This window comes from Hippichthys cyanospilos, chromosome 8, assembly GCF_059441005.1.
Source record: "Hippichthys cyanospilos isolate Australia breed blue-spotted pipefish chromosome 8, RoL_Hcya_1.0, whole genome shotgun sequence".
NCBI lineage: Eukaryota > Metazoa > Chordata > Actinopteri > Syngnathiformes > Syngnathidae > Hippichthys > Hippichthys cyanospilos.
The window spans coordinates 11667764-11690000 of NC_142376.1; the positions used below are offsets into that span (position 1 = coordinate 11667764).

A 22237-nucleotide genomic window follows, 5' to 3' on the forward strand; every position below is an offset into this window, starting at 1 on the left:
AAAAAGGCATGGAAGAATTGACATTTGAAAAATTATTTGTAAAAGAATTTCTTATAAACGTATTTTTACCACAAATTACGTCAAAATAGTTATAAAAATGAAGAGCAAACCACCATGAACAATCTCGATATACAATTTGGAGTTTTAAATTTATGGTCTAGTCAAACAAAATACAATACAAATACAGACCTCGCAACTCATATTTTTTAATGACTCTCATAGGTCAGGAACATCAAAATGTGACACTTTATTGGGCAAACCAACAGTACTGCTGATATTATAAACATTTACTATAATGTATATACTTTTCATTTCAAAGTTCCCTTTTCTTGGCTGTGATGACATATTTGTCACCAAGGAGCTTGGGTCTGGAGTGGGAAGCAGGGAGGCAAGAGAAACGAGACAGAGCAAGCAGTATTGAACAAAACCATTTATTAAAACAGTAGCAAGGGTAATGGGGAAAACATTAAAAACATTCTACAAAGCTCTGAGAAGATTCAAATACAAAGTAACCGCATAACACAAGAAGACATAATGACAGCAGCTATGATCTGACAAAAACGGAAGGAAACCAGGAAACTAAATAAAGTCCAAAACATGAAATGAGGAACACCAGGATCAGGCATAACTGGCTGAGGGAGTTGATTGGAAGACAAAAATAACAGGCTGACAAGCACAGGTTGTCACACACAAAAGACCCAATCAGCATACATATTTTGATTTAGTCTTTTAAGGAAAAACTATTTTAAAACTGTACTTAGATTGTACGAGATTAAAAAGAGCTGATGTGCTAACAGCAAAACATAATGTATTCATTATTTCAACACTTTTATAACGTGGACCATTTTTGGTGTCTTATCGGTAGGTAAGTGAAGTGTTAAGGTGTGTAGAGCATGTTACAAAGGCTCACATTCACCAATTCACACGTATATTCCACACCTATCGAAGCTGCTACCACACAAGACAGTGCTAGGTCCACTAGATCCCAATCATTCAGTAAAAGATTCCACATGGGTTAAAAGATGAAATATAAAAATACAAAATGTTGACGGATTTAGACCAGAATTCTAAATTGACACCCGCCAACCAATGGGTTACAATCGATTTTGGCAAGTGTTGAAAAAAAATAAACATACCTGCCAATTTGTCTGGTGACGCATGAGGCACACACACATTAATCCAGAAGAAAGGTAACTATCAGAGAGAACGCGTTGCTGTTTTATAAAGGTCCATCGAGGCGAGTCGTTATTTCGACTACCTCGCATTGAATTTTTTTCTAGATTAGCGTTGTAGCTGATTTGCCACTACAGTACTTTGTTGTCAAATGTGTGACTGAGATGTTTCACTGGCTGTGGATAGGGGCAAGCCTTCGGATAATCGAATGGAACCTAAACGATCTGCAGTGGACACAGACTGAAATGGAGGCTAAATGGCGACACAGACGGCTCTTTATCTGAAGCTCATTACCCGCCACTCAATTCCCACGAGACCTTCTTCTGCTTCACGCTGAGCACTTTCCTGCCGAGAGAGTGATTGCAACATTTTTCTCGACAAGCCCTCACCCCGCTTTTTCATTGTTTCTTGTCTCCCCCAACCCCACTTTCTCTTTCTGCCGCCTCCCTCCCTCTGTGTTCCTTTCAGTCTCCCTCAAAGACATGCAATCGCCTTTGTATTGTGTATGTGTCATTACACTGCGTAGAGAGAAACAAACTTGGAATGAAGGGGAGTGTTTATTCACTTCCTGATAACAGAGCATGAGCAAGATTATGAATCATGCACAAACATTTAATGAGAAAAAAACCAAAAAGGATCATTGATACACAACTGTGAAAAAAAATCGACAGGGAAACTTGAAAGCAGATGGGACAAACGATGATGTGTGTCACAGATCCAAGGAGGAATGGATGCCTACGCATTTCTCTGCCAAGGCTCAATGTACTCAAGACCCAGATGAGCAAATATGTCCTCTTCAGTCCTAGCTGTCAGGAACTCTCCCTACCAAGGAGACAAACAATGAGAAATTCAGGAGAAATGCACAGTTGATATCATGTTGAAGCAATTTTTGAAGGTCTGTAGAAGACGAGTTGAATGATGGATGGATGGATGGATGGATGGATGGATGGTTGCATGGATAAAAGTATTTAGTGAACTGTACATCCAGTTGTTGGAAGGTATGATTTATAAACAACTAAATATAGTTTATCAAGAAAAACTGCATCCGAAAGTGGTTTGGGCTTTTTCTATTTGTAATGAAGCAAGTATAAAACAATCTACTGAATCATATTTGTGAGACAGCACGGGCGTGGCCATACTTGCCATAATGGGGTGGAGACGTTACACAGCAGACTTATCAGCTGTCTTGGCCATTTTATTTTGTTTTAATTACCTCTACGGAGGCATTTTAGTGTCAAGTAGCAAGAAAAGAACAAAAATCACTTGATAGCAAGTGATGCCCCAAACAACAAGTTGAGATCACATTCATACCTAACACGGCACAGAATGTTAAAATTAACCAGGGTTATTGTTTTGGCAAAGACGAGACATAAAAAGTGCAGAATGATAATTCTATTTGAGTTATATTTCTACTCGAAACAAAGTATAAAGTGAGCATGTGTTCTGATAATAATTCAGTAATAATTCAACCACAGAGACGAGTTGTATGTGACATGTGATGCCATCTCTAATTGTCATCTCTGTCAAATGATGACATAGAGGAGCAAGCGTCTCTTTTCTCCCAATTTTGTCTCCCATTCTTTCTTCTGTCCCTGTTATTCTCCTTATCTCATTAATGGGTTCTCTGAAGGGAGTTGTGAACACATCACAAACCAGGGGAGTAGGTGTTGAGAACTGAGGAGGTCAAAAAAAAAAAAAGTCAGGTTTGGCCATACACTCTTGGAGAGCATGCACACTCCACATACTTTGTAAATTTGCATCAGATCACAAGTGAGAATTGTAACATTCCAGTTGGCTTTTTAGCACCTCAGCGCTGAGTCTTACCAGGCATGCCGCTTAATCCAACTGTCATATTGGAGTAACAATTGGATTGAATAGAATGTGAGCTACAAGTGTGATTCGAGAGAAAGACAACTGTTGTGTTACCTGTTGTTGGGAGCACAACATATGACAATCATAGTCTTGGATGCTACATTGGTGCAGCAACAGAGCTAACCCAATGCCCAGCACTTCAAACAAATGATACAAATGATAAAGGATTCTCCCTTTCACAAGACGTTTTTATATACAGTACAGTACAGTAGCACTACAATATTATATCACACAGCTCTAGCACATAAAATGTCTTAGTCACTCCTGGGAGTAGCTGGGCAATATGTAAAACATATCTAGCACGACATAGACCATTATGAATACTCTATACCATAATACAGACATTTTCAGTTAGACCCTAAAATGTTGGATGTACAACACACACACTGCTCAACTTTTCTCACTTTATCTTCATGTGTCCTTAAGAGACATCACATTAGAGATGCGCCCTGTAGTGTCGTCAATAAAATTATCACAAGTAAAATGCAGAGTCACCGACATATTTTGCATAAGAAGCATTAGAAATAAAGTCATTTTTTCAATAATAAAATACAAGCAGTGAAGATTGAAGCCTGGTATTCTGATTAGAATGAAACCAAAACCAAAATGCTATGTACAAACTCAATTAAAAAAAAGGCCGAATCTGAAATGAATTTATTCAGATTCACATAGTGGATGTATTTCTTTGCCAGTGCGAACAGATGACATGTGCACGGTTCAACTGGAATAGCCAGCCTGCATCTGTCTGAATGTTCTGTCTTGTGTAGTGACATAGTCCTAGCATGTCACATGTACGTTTCCCACTTAGATTATTTAGCTCCTTCACACCTTCCATCCTTCTTCCCTCTCTCAACACTTTGTTGGAAGCACTTGTGCTACTGCAGATGAGATGAGCACTTTCCTTGACAAAACACGACTAGGTTATTAACAGCTGGCTGTCTACCAATGCCATGCGACGAGGGGTTATGTCTCCATAAGAGTGCTGACGAGCTCTGACTCACCTTGGGAGCAGGATCGCCTGGAGAGAGAATGAGCTGTGATTTTGACACATCCTGCCTTCAAGTGCTAAACTGGACCTGACATGTGCAAAAAGGATGAGAGGAAAAGCCAAAAGAACGGTAAGCCAAGCTGTCATCTGAAGGCAGACATACAGTAACTGGGAACAACAAGTTGTCAACCAAGAGATAAATGCAAGTCCACCATACTGGCTTGTTACAGATAATGCGAAGGACAGGTTGGCCATGAGGCAAAGAGGTGTGAGTACATTCACTAGTGAAGTTCTCAAATTGCACGGAGGCATGGAGCTTTCTGTTTCCTCCGCCCTATCCCCAGCTTGAAAACAGGCAAAACCCAGATAAACAAAAATTAAAAATAAAACATTTAATCCTCAAGCAAGAGCCTGTCATCTAGAAGGGTGTGAGCCACAGTATGCGATGCAAAACAAGGCGAGCATAAACAGAAACATTGAGGAAAAAAATGAGCTTTTAACTAATTTGTATAACATGCATCGTCTTCCCCTCTAAAGAACCAAAGCCCTCAAAACCATACTTATTTGTGGCAAAAAAAAAAGGGAATAGCCAGGCTGCATCTGAAAAATGCTACACTGAAACAAAGAGGTTCACACGTACAGTGCATTCATAAAATATTCACGTGGCTTCATTTTTTTCCAGTTTTTTTTTCAAAATTCAATATAACACTATGGAGGACCAACAGTGCCAAAATATATGTTGCCAAATGTAATTACATCAAATGCCTAACTGTTAAATGTTGATTAATTTGTTTACATTTTTATACTATCACACCCAACCCTTGAAACAATCATTGAATTAGTTCAATCTTTAATTAATATTTTGGGGGATTTCATAATCTATGCTCCATAATGTCATCAAAAAGTCAGAGACTCTGGAGGGATCGCTGTATGTAAGTGATGAGGTATAAACCAACATTAAATGCTAGCAGCACTGCATTAAAAAGGTGTCATCATTAAAGGATACTGGCACATAAGCTCAGGAACACTTCAGAAAAAGATTTACAGTTTACAGACTGTAGCTGCAAATGCATACTCTCCCATGCAAAGCGATAGCCAATATACCAGCAAATCGTGAAATACTCATGGTCTGTCTGGGCCTCAAGCTCATCTGAGATGGACTAACAAAATGTGGAAACGTACTGCGGTCTGATGAGCCCACATTTCAATTGCTTTTGGAAATCAAGGATGTTATATTGTGAGCCAAAGAGGGAAAAACTAAATACCACCAATGATGCCCATCACAACTCTGATATTAGCCATTTGCCCCAGGGTGCTAGTTAGCTTGCTTAGCATTAGGATGTTGTGAACCCCTCAATACTGGAAGATGTATCAGGTCCAACATAAACAGGTGCAACTATCAACTTGGATTTTACTTTTGGCTACAACATGAAATGGGTTCCTAGGTAAATAAGCAACTTTAAACCAAAATGTAACACTCGTTTAAATTTTAAGACCTAAAATAGCAGCAGGCAGCCATTCAAGTGAGGCTGTACTTTACAGTTCAATATTAGGCTAGCAAAGTGAAGATCAGGCTTTGGAAAGCTCAATGGGCTCCCATATACTAGATACTCTACATCGCCTTATAAGAGCACTGCAATCAAATTCGATTTTTCATCTGATGGCGTATGTTTTTTTTTCCTTTGTAAAAGTACAAGATGATCAATTTGAACGTCCTTCACTGACGTAGACAATACACATGGCAAATTGAAATGTTCTGTTCATCATTTCTTTATGCTGTTGTGGAGGTCACACATTGACTGTTGCTATATGCAGTTGTCTCTAACATATAACACTGTAAAGGCCATTATTTTACTTGTGTTTCTCTCTTTCAACACATGGAACAGAGCCCTCTAAAGATTGAATGCTTTCTATTTAGTTGTGAGAATGTCAGGAATTGTTTCTGTAGTTGATGAAAAAAAACAAACTGCTATCTATGTTGAAGAAAATGTTTTTTGTATGTGTGCATTTTGTGCTAGAAAGTCATTGAGGTGAATACATTTGAGGAGGGCAAAAGGGTTACAGAACTTTTTAAAATAGCACTGTGTCCTTTTCATCATTTAAAGTGAATTCCTTCCTTAAGGATGTCGGATACCGCCAAGGTTGAAGCTTTCATTGCTGGTTCTGTCTGCTATCTTCATGGACCAAATGTAGGTGGATTTCTGCAATTTGCCAAGTATGTGTTCTCTGATAGTTTAGTGGGATGAGGGTGAAGATTTGAGGATGAGAATCAGCATCTCCAAAAATCCAAGTAAATGGTAGCTTTTATCATCTGGTTTGGTATCCTACCTCAAATTGAAGCTTCTCTCTTGACTTATTCCCAAATGGCAGAAAATGGAACTCAAAATCGACAGACATATCTTTTGCGAGAGGAGAAAGTGCTGACCTAAAAGACAAAGCTCATAATTTGCAGGTCGATAATGACGCGGCTTCAGCTAAGGTCACAAGAAGCGAAGGTAGTGACCTGAAGAACAAGATTGTGGATGTATGAGCTCCAAATGAGTTTCCTCAGCAGAGTGGCTGGGTTTACCTCTATAGATTCTGCAGAGTGAAGAGTTAACAAATTAATTACATTAAATTTATTTTACTCATACTTTTCTTTGAAAATTGCCACAATCCTGTCTGCAAGTATTGGACATAAATTACGGTAACATTCAATTGAAAATTTAAAGAAGTAAAGCCAAAGGGTCTTATTTGCCAATTACAATTAAAAATTATTTGGTTTAGGCCAAAGAAAACATGGTGAAGCAGCATTTCGACGTTTTGCTCGACACAAAAAGAATAAACTGACAACAGAAGTGCACTCAGCCCCTCGTGAGAACGCTATCAAGTTCAGGGTGAGAAATGTCTATTTTCCCCCATACTTTGGATTGAGGAATTTGAAATCATTGTTAAAATATTTTTTAAAAAATCTTGCTTTTGCATGTCTTTTAGTAAATTTAGTAAATTTAGTAAGCTTTAGTAATCTTTTATGAATGTACTTTCTTTGTACTTTCTAATGTACTTTGAATGTACTGTCTTTACTTTTTGACTTTGTCTTGTTATACTTTTAATTATATGAAGCACATTGTGTTATCTTGCGTATAAATATGCTATATGAATAAAGCTTTCTTGTATTTTATTGGATGTACAGCTATTTGGACCCTATTCGATATTACATTAAATATTTTGCAAAGAGTTGAATTCTTGTGCAGTATGTTGTCCAGTCCTTTGACCTTTACATCAAAGTCAATTCACGTCAAAGATAAAGCATTGAAAGAAGACAATAGTCAGCTGAAATTTCTCCCTGATGGTGACATGTCACAATTCAACATGGCATGGCCACTTAGCTATCACACTACCATCCTTTGTGCCATGCCTTGGCTAAAATAGTGCAAGTGATTTGAAATAAAATGGCACAAAAATGGTCAAAATACTGCAAAAGCAATAAGGTATAATACAATAAGAAGTGTAAGAAGGATATGACTTGCTTTCCTCTAGCATTTATTCATAAATTTAATGCCTAATCAAGGCAATCCCTAATTAAAGCAGTAATTCTTCACCTTCCTATCACATACTGACTGCCCCGCTATACAATAATAACAATATCAGTAACTGAAAAAGTTTAAAGACGTGATAAGATCCAAAGTATAAGAGGTTATTATAAGATGTCATTATACATGTTTTCTGGTTATATTTCTTGTAATATTTCGTCCTTAATCAAGATCAGTCATTCGGACAGGTTCTTTCAGTGCTTTGAAAGATTGTGTGTGATGTCTGAAGGTGTGATATCATTGATGAAAAATGTATCAACTGAATTCAGAGGGCGATACTTCTATAGTGATCTGACTTTCCAAGTTTCCAGTCCTGGCAGACTTAGATGATTCTTTTTTTTTTGTTTGTTTGTTTTATTTGTTTGGAAGCAGTAAAAGTGGTGGCCATAACGAGAAAAATAAGACCGCTGTAATATAAATTTATGATCCTACCAGGGCTCCCTCTTCAAACCGGTTTACTCTGTCTTGATAAATATTTGCTGTTATGCTTATCGCAATTCCTTATGTGCAGAATATATTTAGAGGAATAATGTTTAGTTGCTTGTTTTCAGAATAAAAAAAACATGGAGTGCAACATTTATATTACAGTGAAATCATCTTGAGGCACATTAAGAGGTGCAAGGAGCCTTTTTTTTTTCCTTGCTCCTAAACTCAGGGCCATTTACTGCTTTAACAACTCAAATCAAATGACTGGCAGACATCATTGTAATTTATGATGCGGCACGCAATACAATACTGAAGTCACTGGTGATAATGGGCTGATGCTCTATGGAGGATGGAAGAAAACAGGGGGACAAGGGGCTTGACATGGGTGATGAAATTTGCAGTAAATCCACTTCTACTACAACACATGACAGGGCCTGTTGTTCAGAGAGGGGGGCAGGACAATTCAGGGCATCCAGCTATAGGTGAAAACATAGATGTGAATGTCAACATTACCAGGTCAGCCATCTGTTTTTGGTGCACTGCTAACTTTTCTCGAGTCTCATAATCCTCACATAGCCTGCCTTTGGAAGGTGCTTATTTATTTACTCACAACACCGTGAGTACATATGTTATGTAACTCCGAGTTCCAAGTTCCAACTTGTTGGGCATATACAGGAAGCCTGCCCATGATAATGCAGAATTCATGTTTATTCATGCTGCGTCAACATCAAGCAGAAAGGTAATATAGGTGCTAAATGGTACTCAGTGGAGCAGAGTTGTCCCACAAGGTCAGTTCTAATTTTAATCAATGCAAAAAAAAAAAAAAAAGCATCATAGACTCCTTAGCAGTAGCTGTTAGCAAGTAGTAGCACCTTTACCATTGCCATAGAAAACAATGTAAATACACAAATATGAATAAATTGCATTTTTTTTAACTTATCCCTGCAATGTAAACACATGTGGCATGTCAAGTATTATATTGTTAGGTTTAATTAATAAAACATCTGAGAATATGAATTTGCACGACTGACTGTGTTTGTGCAAATGGTTTACAGCATGTTTTTGTTTAAATTGTATGTAACTATAAATAAATTGCATGTAAATTTAGACATTGTTTATTCCGTTTGGGAAATTGTCATACATTTTTTACAAATGTACAATAACTAGCTGCAAATGGAGTACAATGCAATGCAGATAGATTTATTGACCCCAACTTTAGGATTCAGCATAAATTCAGAGCCTTTGGAAGCACTTTGCTTAAAAGAGAGTTAACGAAAATGTCATTTCTACAAAAGAGGACATATCCATAACCTTGTATGATATTTTCAAGTGATGCTTCTTAAGAGAAAGCAAATTATTGACGAAACTGTAAGGCATCTATTTCTCTCCATTTTCATATCAATTATGTCTCTGCTATAAATGTTCTGTAGTGTGTTCAGACAATTCGGAACCAAGCGTATACATGCAGTGTATTTTATTGTTTGAATACCCGATAATAAGAAACACCTAGTAAACAAAATGCATCTCGCTGTTAAGTGGTCCAACACCTTTTCTCACATGAAAAATGTGTGGATGCAAAAAAAAAAAAGATTTATTTTTATAATTGGCAATAATAGCTCAAAGGTTGTATGTGTGTCTTGCCTTTTGTGTTGCCAGATATAATTGTTAAATGGTGCTTAAAAAAAAAAAAAATTAGATGACCAACATTTTGCTACTGTTAAAAAAAAAAAAGCACTGTACTCCAAGTGTTTTTCTTTCATCTAAAAATGATTTGCCCTGGTTTCACAGTAGGTACTGCAGAACAGCAAACAAGCAAAAATGACTTTTAAAAGTCCTGTAATATCCCCCTCTATTAAAACTCTTTTAATGTCAAATCTGAATATTTCATCCATCCCTCCATTTTCTATAGCTGCTTCTGCTCACAAGGGTCGGGCTTGCTGGTGCCTATCCCAGCTGACTTCAGGTAGTAGGCTGGGAACATCCTGAACTGGGTTAGGGTTAGGGACAAATAACCATTCACGCACCAAAACACACCTACGGACAATTTAGTGTGTCCAATGCACCTGCCATGCATGGCTTTGGAGTGTGGGAGGAAGTTGGAGTGCCAGGATAGAACCCACACAAGCTTGGGGGTAACATGCAAACTCCACACAGGAAGGCCGTAGCCAGCTAAAATTCAATTCGGGCCCCATAACTGTGAGGTGGACGTGCTAACCACCGTATCACTGAGCTGTCCCAAATTATTCAGTCTCCAGTAAAAATAAAGGGATTGGCATCACAGTTCCAATACTTTTGCAGAGGCGTATATATGAGGTCTACGCTGCTGCTTTTGCAAAAACCATCAGCAACATTCCAGACTCAAATGAAAGCACTGTGTGTTACCGTGTGTCCTTGACTTAATAAGCTGCTAATCAGCTACATGTTTCTCTGTCCTCTCCATAATGACGTCCCTCGTGAGTGTGAACACATATGAGTCTCTGCAAAACATCTGCCTCTTCTCTGTTAGCCGTCATCCTCTGTGTGCCACCCTGCCCCTAGCTTGATGGATGGGGCAGATGGACATGGCTGCCCGCCCGATCCCGGACAGACTCCAACAACACATCAAAGCCCGACAGAAAAGGAGACAGACGGGAAAAGTGGAAAGCTGATGATTACAAATTCCAGAAAATATTTGAAGTAGTGACGGGCATTTCGATTCTTTGGTATCCAGATATTGGTCCTCTCACAAATAGAGACTGGGTAGCGATGAGGGCTACAGCTATCTAGTATTTTTGGTATTTGGTTATCTGACAGAAAATTTGGATCAAGTGTTGATATAGAAATTAAAAAGGGCACTAACGAGGGCTATGGTTAGGCAGAACAATTAGCTTCTACAATTTGGGTTAACCAGCAGGGCATATAGTGAAGGATGAAATAAAAAAGTGACCTGATTTTTATAATGCTTTTTAAAATGTCATGCTGTAAAAAGGTGCAGCTATTTTAACACTAATGCAGGTCTTCCTAAAGACATTTTCAGGCCAAACTGAGCCTTAGAAACATAAATCCGTCAAGGATTTGCCATTGTCTGCAGAAGAAAATGTGTTAATTGTTTGCCTTTGCAGCTCCATCGAGCTGCTTTTAAACTCTGTTAGGCTTTTTTGGTTTAGATTAATCTCTCTGCTTTGAGTTAGGAATCACAGTGGTTCCATGCAGTGTAGTGAAATTACAGTGAAGGGAAACTAGGTACATTAAGCATCGTTGTAACGTTGGGGGCATATGTGATACTGTAGCTCTAATGTGAGTCCATTTTTCATAATTTCCATATACCTCTAGATAGGAATCACTGCGGTAGATATCTATTATTATTATTAATATTTATTCATCAATTTAGCTATGCGTGTAGACAGTTTTGTGGCTGGAATTTAAGACATAAAAACAGTTGAGATTATAAAAGAGTAACAATTGTTAATAATGTCATATATTTTTCACCTTTAGGTCCCTGGGATTAGCCTCCCAAAAAATTGCTCCACAAAATCAGGAAGTTCCCTTTCTGATTATGTCAGCGATTCGCATCATCAAAAATATTTTGAGCCTTGTAACCTGTTAACAACGTTGCTGGTTACATGAGAACATGAGGTTGAAAATTATACCATTGACATTGTATAAAATATTATGCAAATCCATGAGTTGTGACCTTCAAATAAAAAGCAGAAATTTCAATGATTTTAAGAAGGAGCTGATTCATAAACGTTTGGTGAGGTCAATTTTAGATAACTTCAGTTAATCATGACTAATATTTCCTTGTTCATTTCACAACTGATATTAGTTACAGTTGTTCTTATTCTTAATTATTTCTGAAAATTATTTCTGCATGTCAAACCACGACTAGCCACACATATCCTCTACTCTTCTTTTGCTCAGCAGGACCTCAATTCAATTCAACTCAACTTTAAAAACAACCAAACCTGCTTACAAAGAGCTGTACGTAAATAAACCAAAAGTGACCAAAGTGTCAAAACAGAGACAGTTAAAACAACAAATTAATGACAGAAAACAGTGTACACAATAAAACGCTAAAACAATATTGAGTCTGAGTATGAAAGCCGAATAATTAAAATGTGTTGTCAGGCGAGTTTTCAAAACAGGCAGAGTGGAGGCTTGCCTAGCGTTTCAAGTGGAGGTCATTTCTCAGGTCAAACACTAGACAGAAACCAGAAGGGCACATGCATTTCACTAATCACACTAGCAATTAGGAAGAGTCATAAAACACGGCTGCTTATTAAAGAGCTGTATTGGCTTAGAGCGTTGTTGTCTTTATCCAAGCTTCCTTCCATTGCTTGCTAATCAGTCTGTGAAGTAGGAAGAGGTCCAGCAAATAATGAATTCCTCATCAAAAACATTGGGGTCTCAACTCAAACTATGCAAAAGATATTGCTCACTGCGCCTGTGAAGAGGCAAACATTTGCAAATGGTTTAGTTACACTGGAACAAAATGTTGTTATGTGTGTTACTGCATGTATAAGAATATATATATATATATATATATATATATATATATATATATATATATATATATATATATATATATATATATATATATATATATATATATATATATAGATTGCTATGGTGCTAAAGTGTTTTTTTCGATACCCTTGTTTTCCTTATTAGGATAACTGAGTGATTGAAAAGAGGACTGTAGGGGTTAGCTTTAACTTCCTGTTGAAAATGATGCAGGTTTGATTGTTGTTTCCTTGGGTAAGGTTTTTTTTTTTTTGGGGGGGGGGGGGGGGGGGGGGGGTTGGTAATTTGAGGGAGGGGGGGACTTGGTTACGCCAGTGATGCCGGGAGTGCTACTACAAAATGGCTGACTGACCAACACTTACCATTGTTTCAAATTTACGAAAACAACGGCTCGACGACGGAAATGGGTTCCACATTTGGGCGGGACTATAAAAGACGGACCAGCGAGAAATGTAAAATGCCCACCCCTGTTAATTAATCATCTATGACAGGTAAGCTGTTTTTCTGCAGGCGACAAGTGCTTCAAGGTTGACAACTGAGCTTGCAGTTGTATATTGTCTCCCTCCTTCATTTGGACCCACACAGAACACCCCTCTAATGATAGCAGAAAATTAACTTTCTCTCTTGCACCAAGACTCATGAATAATTAACTGGTTTGTTGAGCAGGGAGCTGGCGCTTTCAAGACCATTATGGGTACAATTCTCTATATGGAGGTTAAGAATTCTGGCTCAGTTGCAAGCGAGAAAAATCTCAAGCAAACCGATGTGAGCATTTTAGTAATGATCATTTCACTCTTAGTGATATATGGATGTTGCTGTGATGATGCCAGCTGAATAAGTGTGAGCAAGGTCAGCTAAGTATTTTTTTTACTGTTAAGAATGTCTATCTTTTTTAACGGGAGAATGTAGTTATTTCAGTTTGGGATCATTTCAACAAAATGTTAAAGTCACACTCACAGCAATTTAATTTAGACTATCATTTATTTAGGAGTCCCGCAGGAAGCTTCTGTGGGAGAGATTTTTAAGCCTCTTCTCCATCTCATCACAAAGGAGCAGTAACTATTTTCATTTCTTCGTATGCATAAAATAACTTTTGTACTATCCTTCCTTGAGTACCTCACCTGTCCAATACTGCTTTAGAAAGAAAAAAAAATTGAATATACAGTATAAATCATGATCAGATGATATTTGCTATAAAGTCCAATCTGATCAGCTTGATTGTGATCTAAGAATGATCATGAGCTAATAACATTCTGAGTAACAACAAAACGAGAACACGCTGAAAATAACAATTGCCCTCTGTGATTTTGATGTTTATAATTTTTGTTCATTCATATTTATTTGATTTATTATTCATAGTAATTCAAAATTCCCCACTTGAATCAGCGCTCCCAATTTCTTTGTATACCAACTACACAATGACAATGTCATGACAATAAAAACATTCTATTCTATTCTATTCTATTCTATTCTATTCTATTCTATTCTATATTTGGCATTTTATGCAAGATAGGCACCTGATCGAATGTTTGTATGTTTGTACAGCCAAACAGGTAACCAATCATTCCTTTCCACCAGAAATACTTAATGTAGCATGCATATGGTCCAGTTTTCATTACTCATAACTAATCAACCATGGTAACCATCCCACAATACAAACATGCACCCGCTGTATGTAAATTTACACAACACTTTGCTTTTAAGCACCTAACAATCATGTTTATGACAGCACCACTTAATTTCCTTTTATAATTTTGAGTGATAAAGTGTGCTGCAGTATGAGTACTTGGTAAGTAATAAATACTTATATTTATCCTGGGTGGTTATTTTTTGTTTTGTTTTGTTTTTTATGTTCTTAATTACATTCATTCACAACATGAGCTCCAAGGTCCAAATATAAAGTCTGAGGTCACAGCATGTCTGAGGTCAGCGCTCTGTCACACTGTCTGCTCACTTTCCTGGTAATGTAGAGTCAAATCACATAAAAGCTGCACAGTGACCGCAAGATCATCCTGAACCAGCCCGGTGATTGTTCATTCGAGTGTTCCTCTAAATAAATCATGCATGGGACCAACCTGAAACAGGAGCCCAGAGTGCAAACGTCTCCGTGCCACCGCCGGCTCAGTGTCAATTAATGCTATATGACAAGGCAAACATGGTCCAGCATCAGACAGTCTTGAAACCTTCTGCCTTTCTCTTCATCAATAATAGATCACATTTTGCCTCTATTATGAGAGATAAACTTGATTCAGACTCATGCAGCAACATTGCTTCACCTGTCTCATTATATATGCACCTTTCATTGCACCTCGTATGTTCAGGCGAGAAGACCGCAGCTTGCTGATATAATAGCCTGGGCTATTTAATTCTATTTCTCCTGCCTCAATAGAAACTATAAACTATCCTTTCTTTTGTGGGTGGGTTACAGTTTGGTCGAGTACGGTCATTGGTTGGACAGGTAATGTCAAAGGAATAAAAAAGATAATGGTCACACAGAGTTATTCTCCTGAATGTGCAGCTTCCCCTTTTTCTCACAATACCACACACATAATTACCTAGCTTAGGTCAGACAAAAGCTCTGAAAAACAAATACAGTATGTTAAAAATATCGACACACGAAAAGCTGTAGTTATCCGCCAGTGAAGAGTGATCTTAAGCCCCCGTTAGAAACTCTGTAAACAACTGAAGTCTGCGGGATTTTTTTTTTCTTGACCCATGACATCAACACCAATGCCACTTAAATTGGATCGTTGTGTAATTAGCAATAGTTTTGCATTTTATGGTACGTAGTTGCCAGTCCCAAATGTACATTTTAGATGTTAAACACATAGGGTGTCAAAATTTACGGACCTGTCTCCCTATGTGGTTGGCCTATGAAGGTCAGGTACAAACACTAGAGTATTAAAAACATGAGAGTCCAGCTAACCTTGAATCTTGTCACGTAGCAACAATCACAGCAAGACAATCAGGACACAACATGTAGAGATGGTGCTAAATATATTTTTCACAATTTCTTAAGAAATCCAATTGTCCTTCCCATTCATGTATATTTCATTCATCACATTTGTTTTGATCAACAGCTGTGATTTGGAAAAGGTTTCTCAACAGGCTACAGCAGGGGTCATCACTCCATCAACATCAAAAGCTGAGTGTGAGGGGATCAATATTTTATGAATTTGCACCGTTTAGGTCATTTTACACATTACAATCCTAATGTGTTCAGCCATATGTGCCTCAAATGTGTTTGCGGTGCAGAATATGTTCCAACATTTACCGGACGTCGATTTGGCTAGCAAAAAAGACAACAAGAAGAATAAATAATTTCGACCTTTCCCGTGCTTCGGAGTGCACAGGCTGTTTCACATTAACAGTGCCTTGCGAAAGTAATTCCATTTCAATATGATTGCTTGCACAATCCTCCTTGAGATGTTTAAAGCTTTTGAAATATTTTTGTATCCAAATCTAGCTTTAAACTTCTCCACAACAGGATATCGGACCTGCCTGGTGCATTCCTTGGTCTTTATGATGCCTTCTGCATTTTAAACAGAACCCTGACAATACCACAAAGCAGATGCATTTGTATGGAGACTTGGTTACACACAGGCAGATTCCATTTATCATCTTCAGTCATTTAGGACAATATTGGATCATTCCCAGATCTTTACTGAACTTCTTGAGTGAATTTGCTGCACTGAAAGTAAAGGGGCTAAATAATATTGAACGCCTCAACTATTTATTTGTTAAAAACATTTTGAATATCTAATACATTTCGTTCCACTGCACAATTGTTTCCCACATGTTGATTCTTGACAAAAAAAATGAAATTTCATATGTTTATGTTTGAAGCCTGAAATGTGGCAAAGGGTTATAAAAAGTTCAAGGGGGCTGAATACTTTTTGCAAGGCACTGGATATCAATGAATTGATTGTTTGCAAAATTTAATGTACATGTTTTGGAAAAAAATATTAATTCATCATCAGTCTTTTAATTTTCTCTTTTTAAGGAAGGTTTCTGAATCAACTGCTCCATAAAAGCCAAAAGTCTGTTAACAATATAACTATATAACTATGTGTGTTGAAAAAAAATATATGAAAAAAACATTGGGCATGGATTTGCAAAAAGAAAATCAAATAAATTTGACAGATTATCAGACTGTTAAGATCTGGGCTTTCAGCAGTCTTCCAAATGACTTTTCATCAATCAAGTTATGGAGCTGCCTTCTTTCACATTCTCCAGCAGTCCCCATTAAAGTGCCTTAATTGTTTCTGTGACATTCTATGCGCAACAGTCAATGCAGTTTCTGTCTCCTGAAATAAATGTCCGTATTTTTGCTCTACTGTGTCACTAGTTGGCTTGCTCAGGTGAACAAACATGTTCCCCTCAAGAGAAGAGGAGGCGTTTCTAATACATTTGGACGTATAAATAAAAATGTGTCATCAAACTGAGTGATGAACTGGCAAACAACTGTTACATTCTAAAAAGTGTACTCAAGCAAAACTAATTGTGGAAATGCCATACAAGGACTAAGTGTAGAACGGCAATTTCTAAAAACACTAGACACATATACACGTCACAGAGAGGGAACCTTGAAATTGCACATTACTGCAAAAAACCCAAGACACCATGATTTATTTGCCTGGGTAAATTTAGAATGAATCTATTATTATGCTTGCAAAATATTTTCTACCCATATTATTTCATCTGCAAGGACGGAACTAAACACACAAAGTGACTATATGCAAATACCAGGATATAGAGAGCCCTAAAATGTGTGAGCATTTGCATTAAACTCTTGCTTTTTCTAATAAGTGGCAGTTCCCTCATAAGAGAACAGCTTTTTTAGTGAGAATGCCAAGATAAGTGACTTTAACATGATTGCACCATTTCACAACCAAGATGATAGAATCCCAATAGCAGTTCCACCAAGCAAATTGGACCATGAAGTGATATTGTACATCCACACAATAAATTATATATGTTTGTGGCAAAAATAAAATGGCAGTCAATTTTACTTCCATAAACATAATAGTACAGTTTATATTTTTATTATATTACTGTTTTCTAAGCACTTTCATTATTTCTGTCAAATTATTTTTTCACAAGTCTTCTAGCGAGAAGTGGCTGTGGAAAATGGATGGATGTATTGCAAACATAAGTGTTTTGCATTTTAAAGGTACTATTCAGTGATCTGACCTCTCCTAGCCATGTAATTGGGACTCTAGAAAAAGGAGGGAGCAACTGATGAATACATTATATGTGTCAGATAAACAGATTAATTGGGAATTACAATTAAGTACAGTCAGTTAAAGTCTTTTTGTTTTAATTGTGGGATTCTCATTTTTAATTTTGAATGACTCTAGGATGATGAGATTTTTTTTTTTAATGCATCTGGCTTCTTGTGTTGGAAAACTAAACTCTGTCACACCTTGAAGTGGTCAATTATTGGCTGTCGTTGTCTTTGGCATAACCAAGGCTGCTGATAGAATATTGTGAAAATGGAAGAAAAAGTGAGCGTTATCGGTATGATGAAAAATACATTTAAGTGTAAAATATGCCCCAAAGCCACCCTTGATATAGGTAGTGGAATGCATTCCTTGTAAGGAGTTTGCTTTCGACAGAAGAAGCACAACTACAGCATGAATGCAAAGCACCGAGCTGCAACTGCAGCCAAAGCTAACAATACTGTAGCAAAAAAGGTGCTAAAATAGCTAGCTATATGAAAGTTCTTTGCCAAGCAACACCCGAAAACACTCAGCGTTTGAGCAAGTTAGATTATGTTTTATTTTATTTTATTTTTTTGTAATTCATGAAAGAAACTTCTCCATTTCTCCTAATGGTATAAACTAAAGGTTATAACTAGCTCTTCTTACAAAAACAAAGAGACAAAGTCAATTATTTTGTTGTCATATATAAATCATTTGTCTTGCCACAATGCATCCAAAAAAAACTCTGGCTAAGGGTTTAACTCAGATGTTTTTATGTGAGATTAAAAATTTTGATTACATCAGTTAGCTACCAAACTTCATTAATTAATCTTTCACTGTTTTAATCTCTTAATACAGTGTTTCTCAAAACGTCGAGCTGGCCCCCCTTCTGGGGGCACGAGGCGATGCCGGGGGGCTGCAGATGACCCCAGGGAAAAGGATTTGTTTCTGCCATGTGAAGTGTGATTGTGATAAAATAAGGAATGGCATCTTTTTGTTTCAGGCACTTAGATGCACTTGGGTATTTTTCTGCTTAGACCAGTTGTGTCAAACTCATTTTAGCTTGCAGGCCTAATGGAGGAAAATCTATTCCGAAGTGGGCTGAAACAATAAGATCATTGTATATATTGATATATCTTTAAAACAGCTACTTCAAATGAATTTGTATTTTTTTGTTACTGTCCAAAATAGTAAAAACACAACATCACTATTCATCATCAAACATTATAAATACCATTTTCAGTCCCCATTTTCTCTTTTCTTTTTGGTAAACCCTGAATCAGTGGGAAAAAAAGGATAAATATGTGGTTTGTCAGATGCCTAAAAAATGTAAACTCTTTCACACTAGCACTTCTGCCATCCACATGAGTTTCTCACTTCAGTTTCCTGCCACCCTTTATAACAGCTGCTAAATTTGGCTGCTGGGTGTGCTCCATGCTTGTTTTGAGTTTGTCACCACACGTTCCAAGGCTAAATATTTGCAGCATTTGAAATAGTCCAATTTCCCTAATCCTATTTACAAATCCAAATGAATGTTGTAATTTGTAAATTTCCATTCTTATCTCGGAGCCAGAGGTGGAGGCTTCCACTGGAATGTATTATGCAAAATCGAGAGCAGACATCCTGTAGTGTGGAGATATGACAAGATACTTTAAATCCGACAATTCATCTTCACCTAGCTCTGCTCCATGCAAGCCCTCTTGAGCAATGTGCCTATCAGGGGTTCATGTTTTTTATTGCTGTATGATTGGATGACAACTCATTTCAGAACAATTAAGAAGTCATTAGCTAATGATGACATTTAAGGTGTAGTTCTTGCTTTGCAATGTGTGAATTTTCACAAGCTGAATAGTGCATTTCAAGACCAATTAATTTAGGAGGCTAAACACAGCATAACACTGAGATTCACTTTGCTTAGGTAATGATGCATTGATTATAATCCTATAAATTGACCAGCAATATATTGTAAAAATGTTACAATAGACTAAGCCAAAAGTAGAGTTACACTATGAAGAATGCAAAATATGTTTTTCTTTTCTGTGAATCGCTGTGATATGCCATTTCCAAATGGATAATATACTATGAAATCTAAAATGATTATGACTTTGTGTACCTAATTAAATGCAAGATGTTGTTTGCACCCATGTGAGGCAAGGGAGCAAGAAACTATCCCTCTAGCGATTCTCTATAATGAGGTTAGGAAATAGAATTGGGTGCAAGCCTTTTTTTAGTATTTCGTTTCCTGCAATTTCCATGACTGATAGTTTGAAATTTAGGGAACAAACAGCACAATTTTAAGGTTTGTTATGTATATGTTAATTAGATGTAAATTGAGATTCTCACCCAATGGCCTGTCATTTAAAAAATGGAATTGGTGTGGGATGATGTTTATGCTCTGGTAATCATTGGCAGTGCAGGTGAAAAACATACAGCAATGTACATTAGTGACTCTTATTTACTCGAATGTACTGTCTAAAAATGGAATTGTGAAACTTACTTTGTTGCATGCAGTTAAGGTGTTGTGTGTATATTAAATACTGGAACCTCTTCCCATTAGTTAGTTCCTCTTGTTAGCTGCTTTTGCTTCCATCTCTGTTTGCGCAACAATTTGTAGTTTAAGGCGGTTGCTTGGTTGGTCCATTGTGCCTGAGACCTGGTCCACGCAGACCAAAGTCCTGAGAGACCTGAGGTGGGCTCCACCTGAAAACCGCACCTGGTATCCCAGGTGATGTCCCATCCAATTACAAACCAAACCCAACACCGCTTGGCTTCCAAGACGGAGGCATTCTCAGGAAAATATGGCCGTAAACTCCATGCCCTTCCTTGTTCCCATATCCGCCTGTTGCAAACAAATTAAGAGGCGAGAGAGTCTGCTCATTCTGAACACTGAATAAACGGCAGCATCTGACCTTGAACCAGTATATCACAATGCAACTCCAACCACACCAGGTCTTTTAATCTTCCTCTGTTAATTAAGTTGCGATTAAAATTCATAAGAGCAAACGGGAAGAGAGTTTTGCCAGTGTGAATAGTAAATGTGCAAAGAAACACGGGTTCATTTGTGAACCCGCAGTGACTAATTTTCAAGCTCCCCCGCACAAGCCAACAGCCATCTGACTGTTTAGAGGACACCTTCCACAGTAGGCTTGTCTGTCACAACGTGCGAGCAGGTGTGTGTTTCTTACAATATGTGAGAACCCTAAGGGTCCATGTGCCACCATCCGCTAAATTAAACCCTTTCCTCCCCTTCCTCTGCACACTTAAGATCCTTCTCATGACCAACTCCTATCCTCCAACATCACACCAGCTTGGATACAGAGGGGGAGCTCCAGAACTCTTGCTCCCTAAAGCCCAGTGCAATTGCCCTGTTATTGTCCAGTCATCCACTGCTCACAGGGGGGTGGGTCGAAAGAGCTGTGAGCACTCTACACCCTAGATTTTCTAATTTGACAGTGAGCTTCATATTAATTTCTGCTCCCCGCCTGAGGGGCAGAGAACTTCTGCATGACAGGGAACTATCTTTACAGGCTGATCACTTTTTAAATTAAACATTTTTATGCTCGTCGGGATGAACTGGAAGAGATGGCCACATCTGCTGAATTTCTTATCTTTCAAAGGGTATTTTTAGGAATCTGTGGAATGAAGGTCCAACGCAAGCTTTTCAATGTTCCTATACGGTTATCTTTAGAAAGCTGAAATTGCATAAATGTCTGTGAAAAAAACAATATGCGTACAACATTTATGTTTATTTTTGCGTTTGATCACCGAGACGAATCTAGCATTTTATCAACTAATAACAGTACTGAAATAAAAACAAAGGTTTTTCTATGCATATTTTATTTGAATCAAACATTTCAGCGATGATTAACAAGTACTAATGATTTGAAAATGATTGGTTTATTTAAAAATATTAATTATGGCATACCAAAATTTAATATTCACATCATACACACATTTTATCATCACATAACAGATTTAACTCTTTTGTGTGTTTTTTATCATTGATATCTATCATATGCCATATCATTGAACTCTTTTGTGTGTTTTTTATCATTGATATCTATCATATGCATCTTTAACAAACGCACAGACAATATTTAGTTTGACAGTAGCACAAAATAAATTTGAATCAGGTACATTATAATTAGGTAGAACAATGATGGGAAATAATGTGATTTTAATTGTGATGTGAAATGAATTTAGATTTTTTTCAAGTATTTTGACGATGATTTTTTTAAACAAAGGAAAAAAATAAAATCATTTATATGTATCACAACAAAATCAGACATGATCTAAAACAGGATATTAAGATAAAGCCAAGTGAACAATTCATGCTTGTTACAGGTAGTCATAAGCATTCACCATTACAACATGCCTAACTGCCACTCAAATGTGAAGTAAACATGCTACATGATGCATATTATACAGTAGGTCAGTAAGAAATTGCAATTGCTTTACCACTTCAGCATATTCACCTATGCAAGTTGTACTGTAGGCAA

General features: G+C 37.3%; 1 protein-coding gene across 1 annotated transcript in view; it reads right to left on the bottom strand.

Annotated features, from left to right (window-relative positions):
• Nucleotides 1–432: 432 nt before the first annotated feature.
• The window catches only part of dntt (deoxynucleotidyltransferase, terminal), a 62061-nt gene continuing 40256 nt past the window's right edge, over nucleotides 433–22237 (bottom strand). Inside the window, exon 11 of the mRNA XM_088421616.1 lies at nucleotides 433–1995. Coding sequence (XP_088277742.1) covers nucleotides 1909–1995 — 87 coding nt within the window. The 3' untranslated portion in view covers nucleotides 433–1908. The remainder of the gene's footprint in view (nucleotides 1996–22237) is intronic.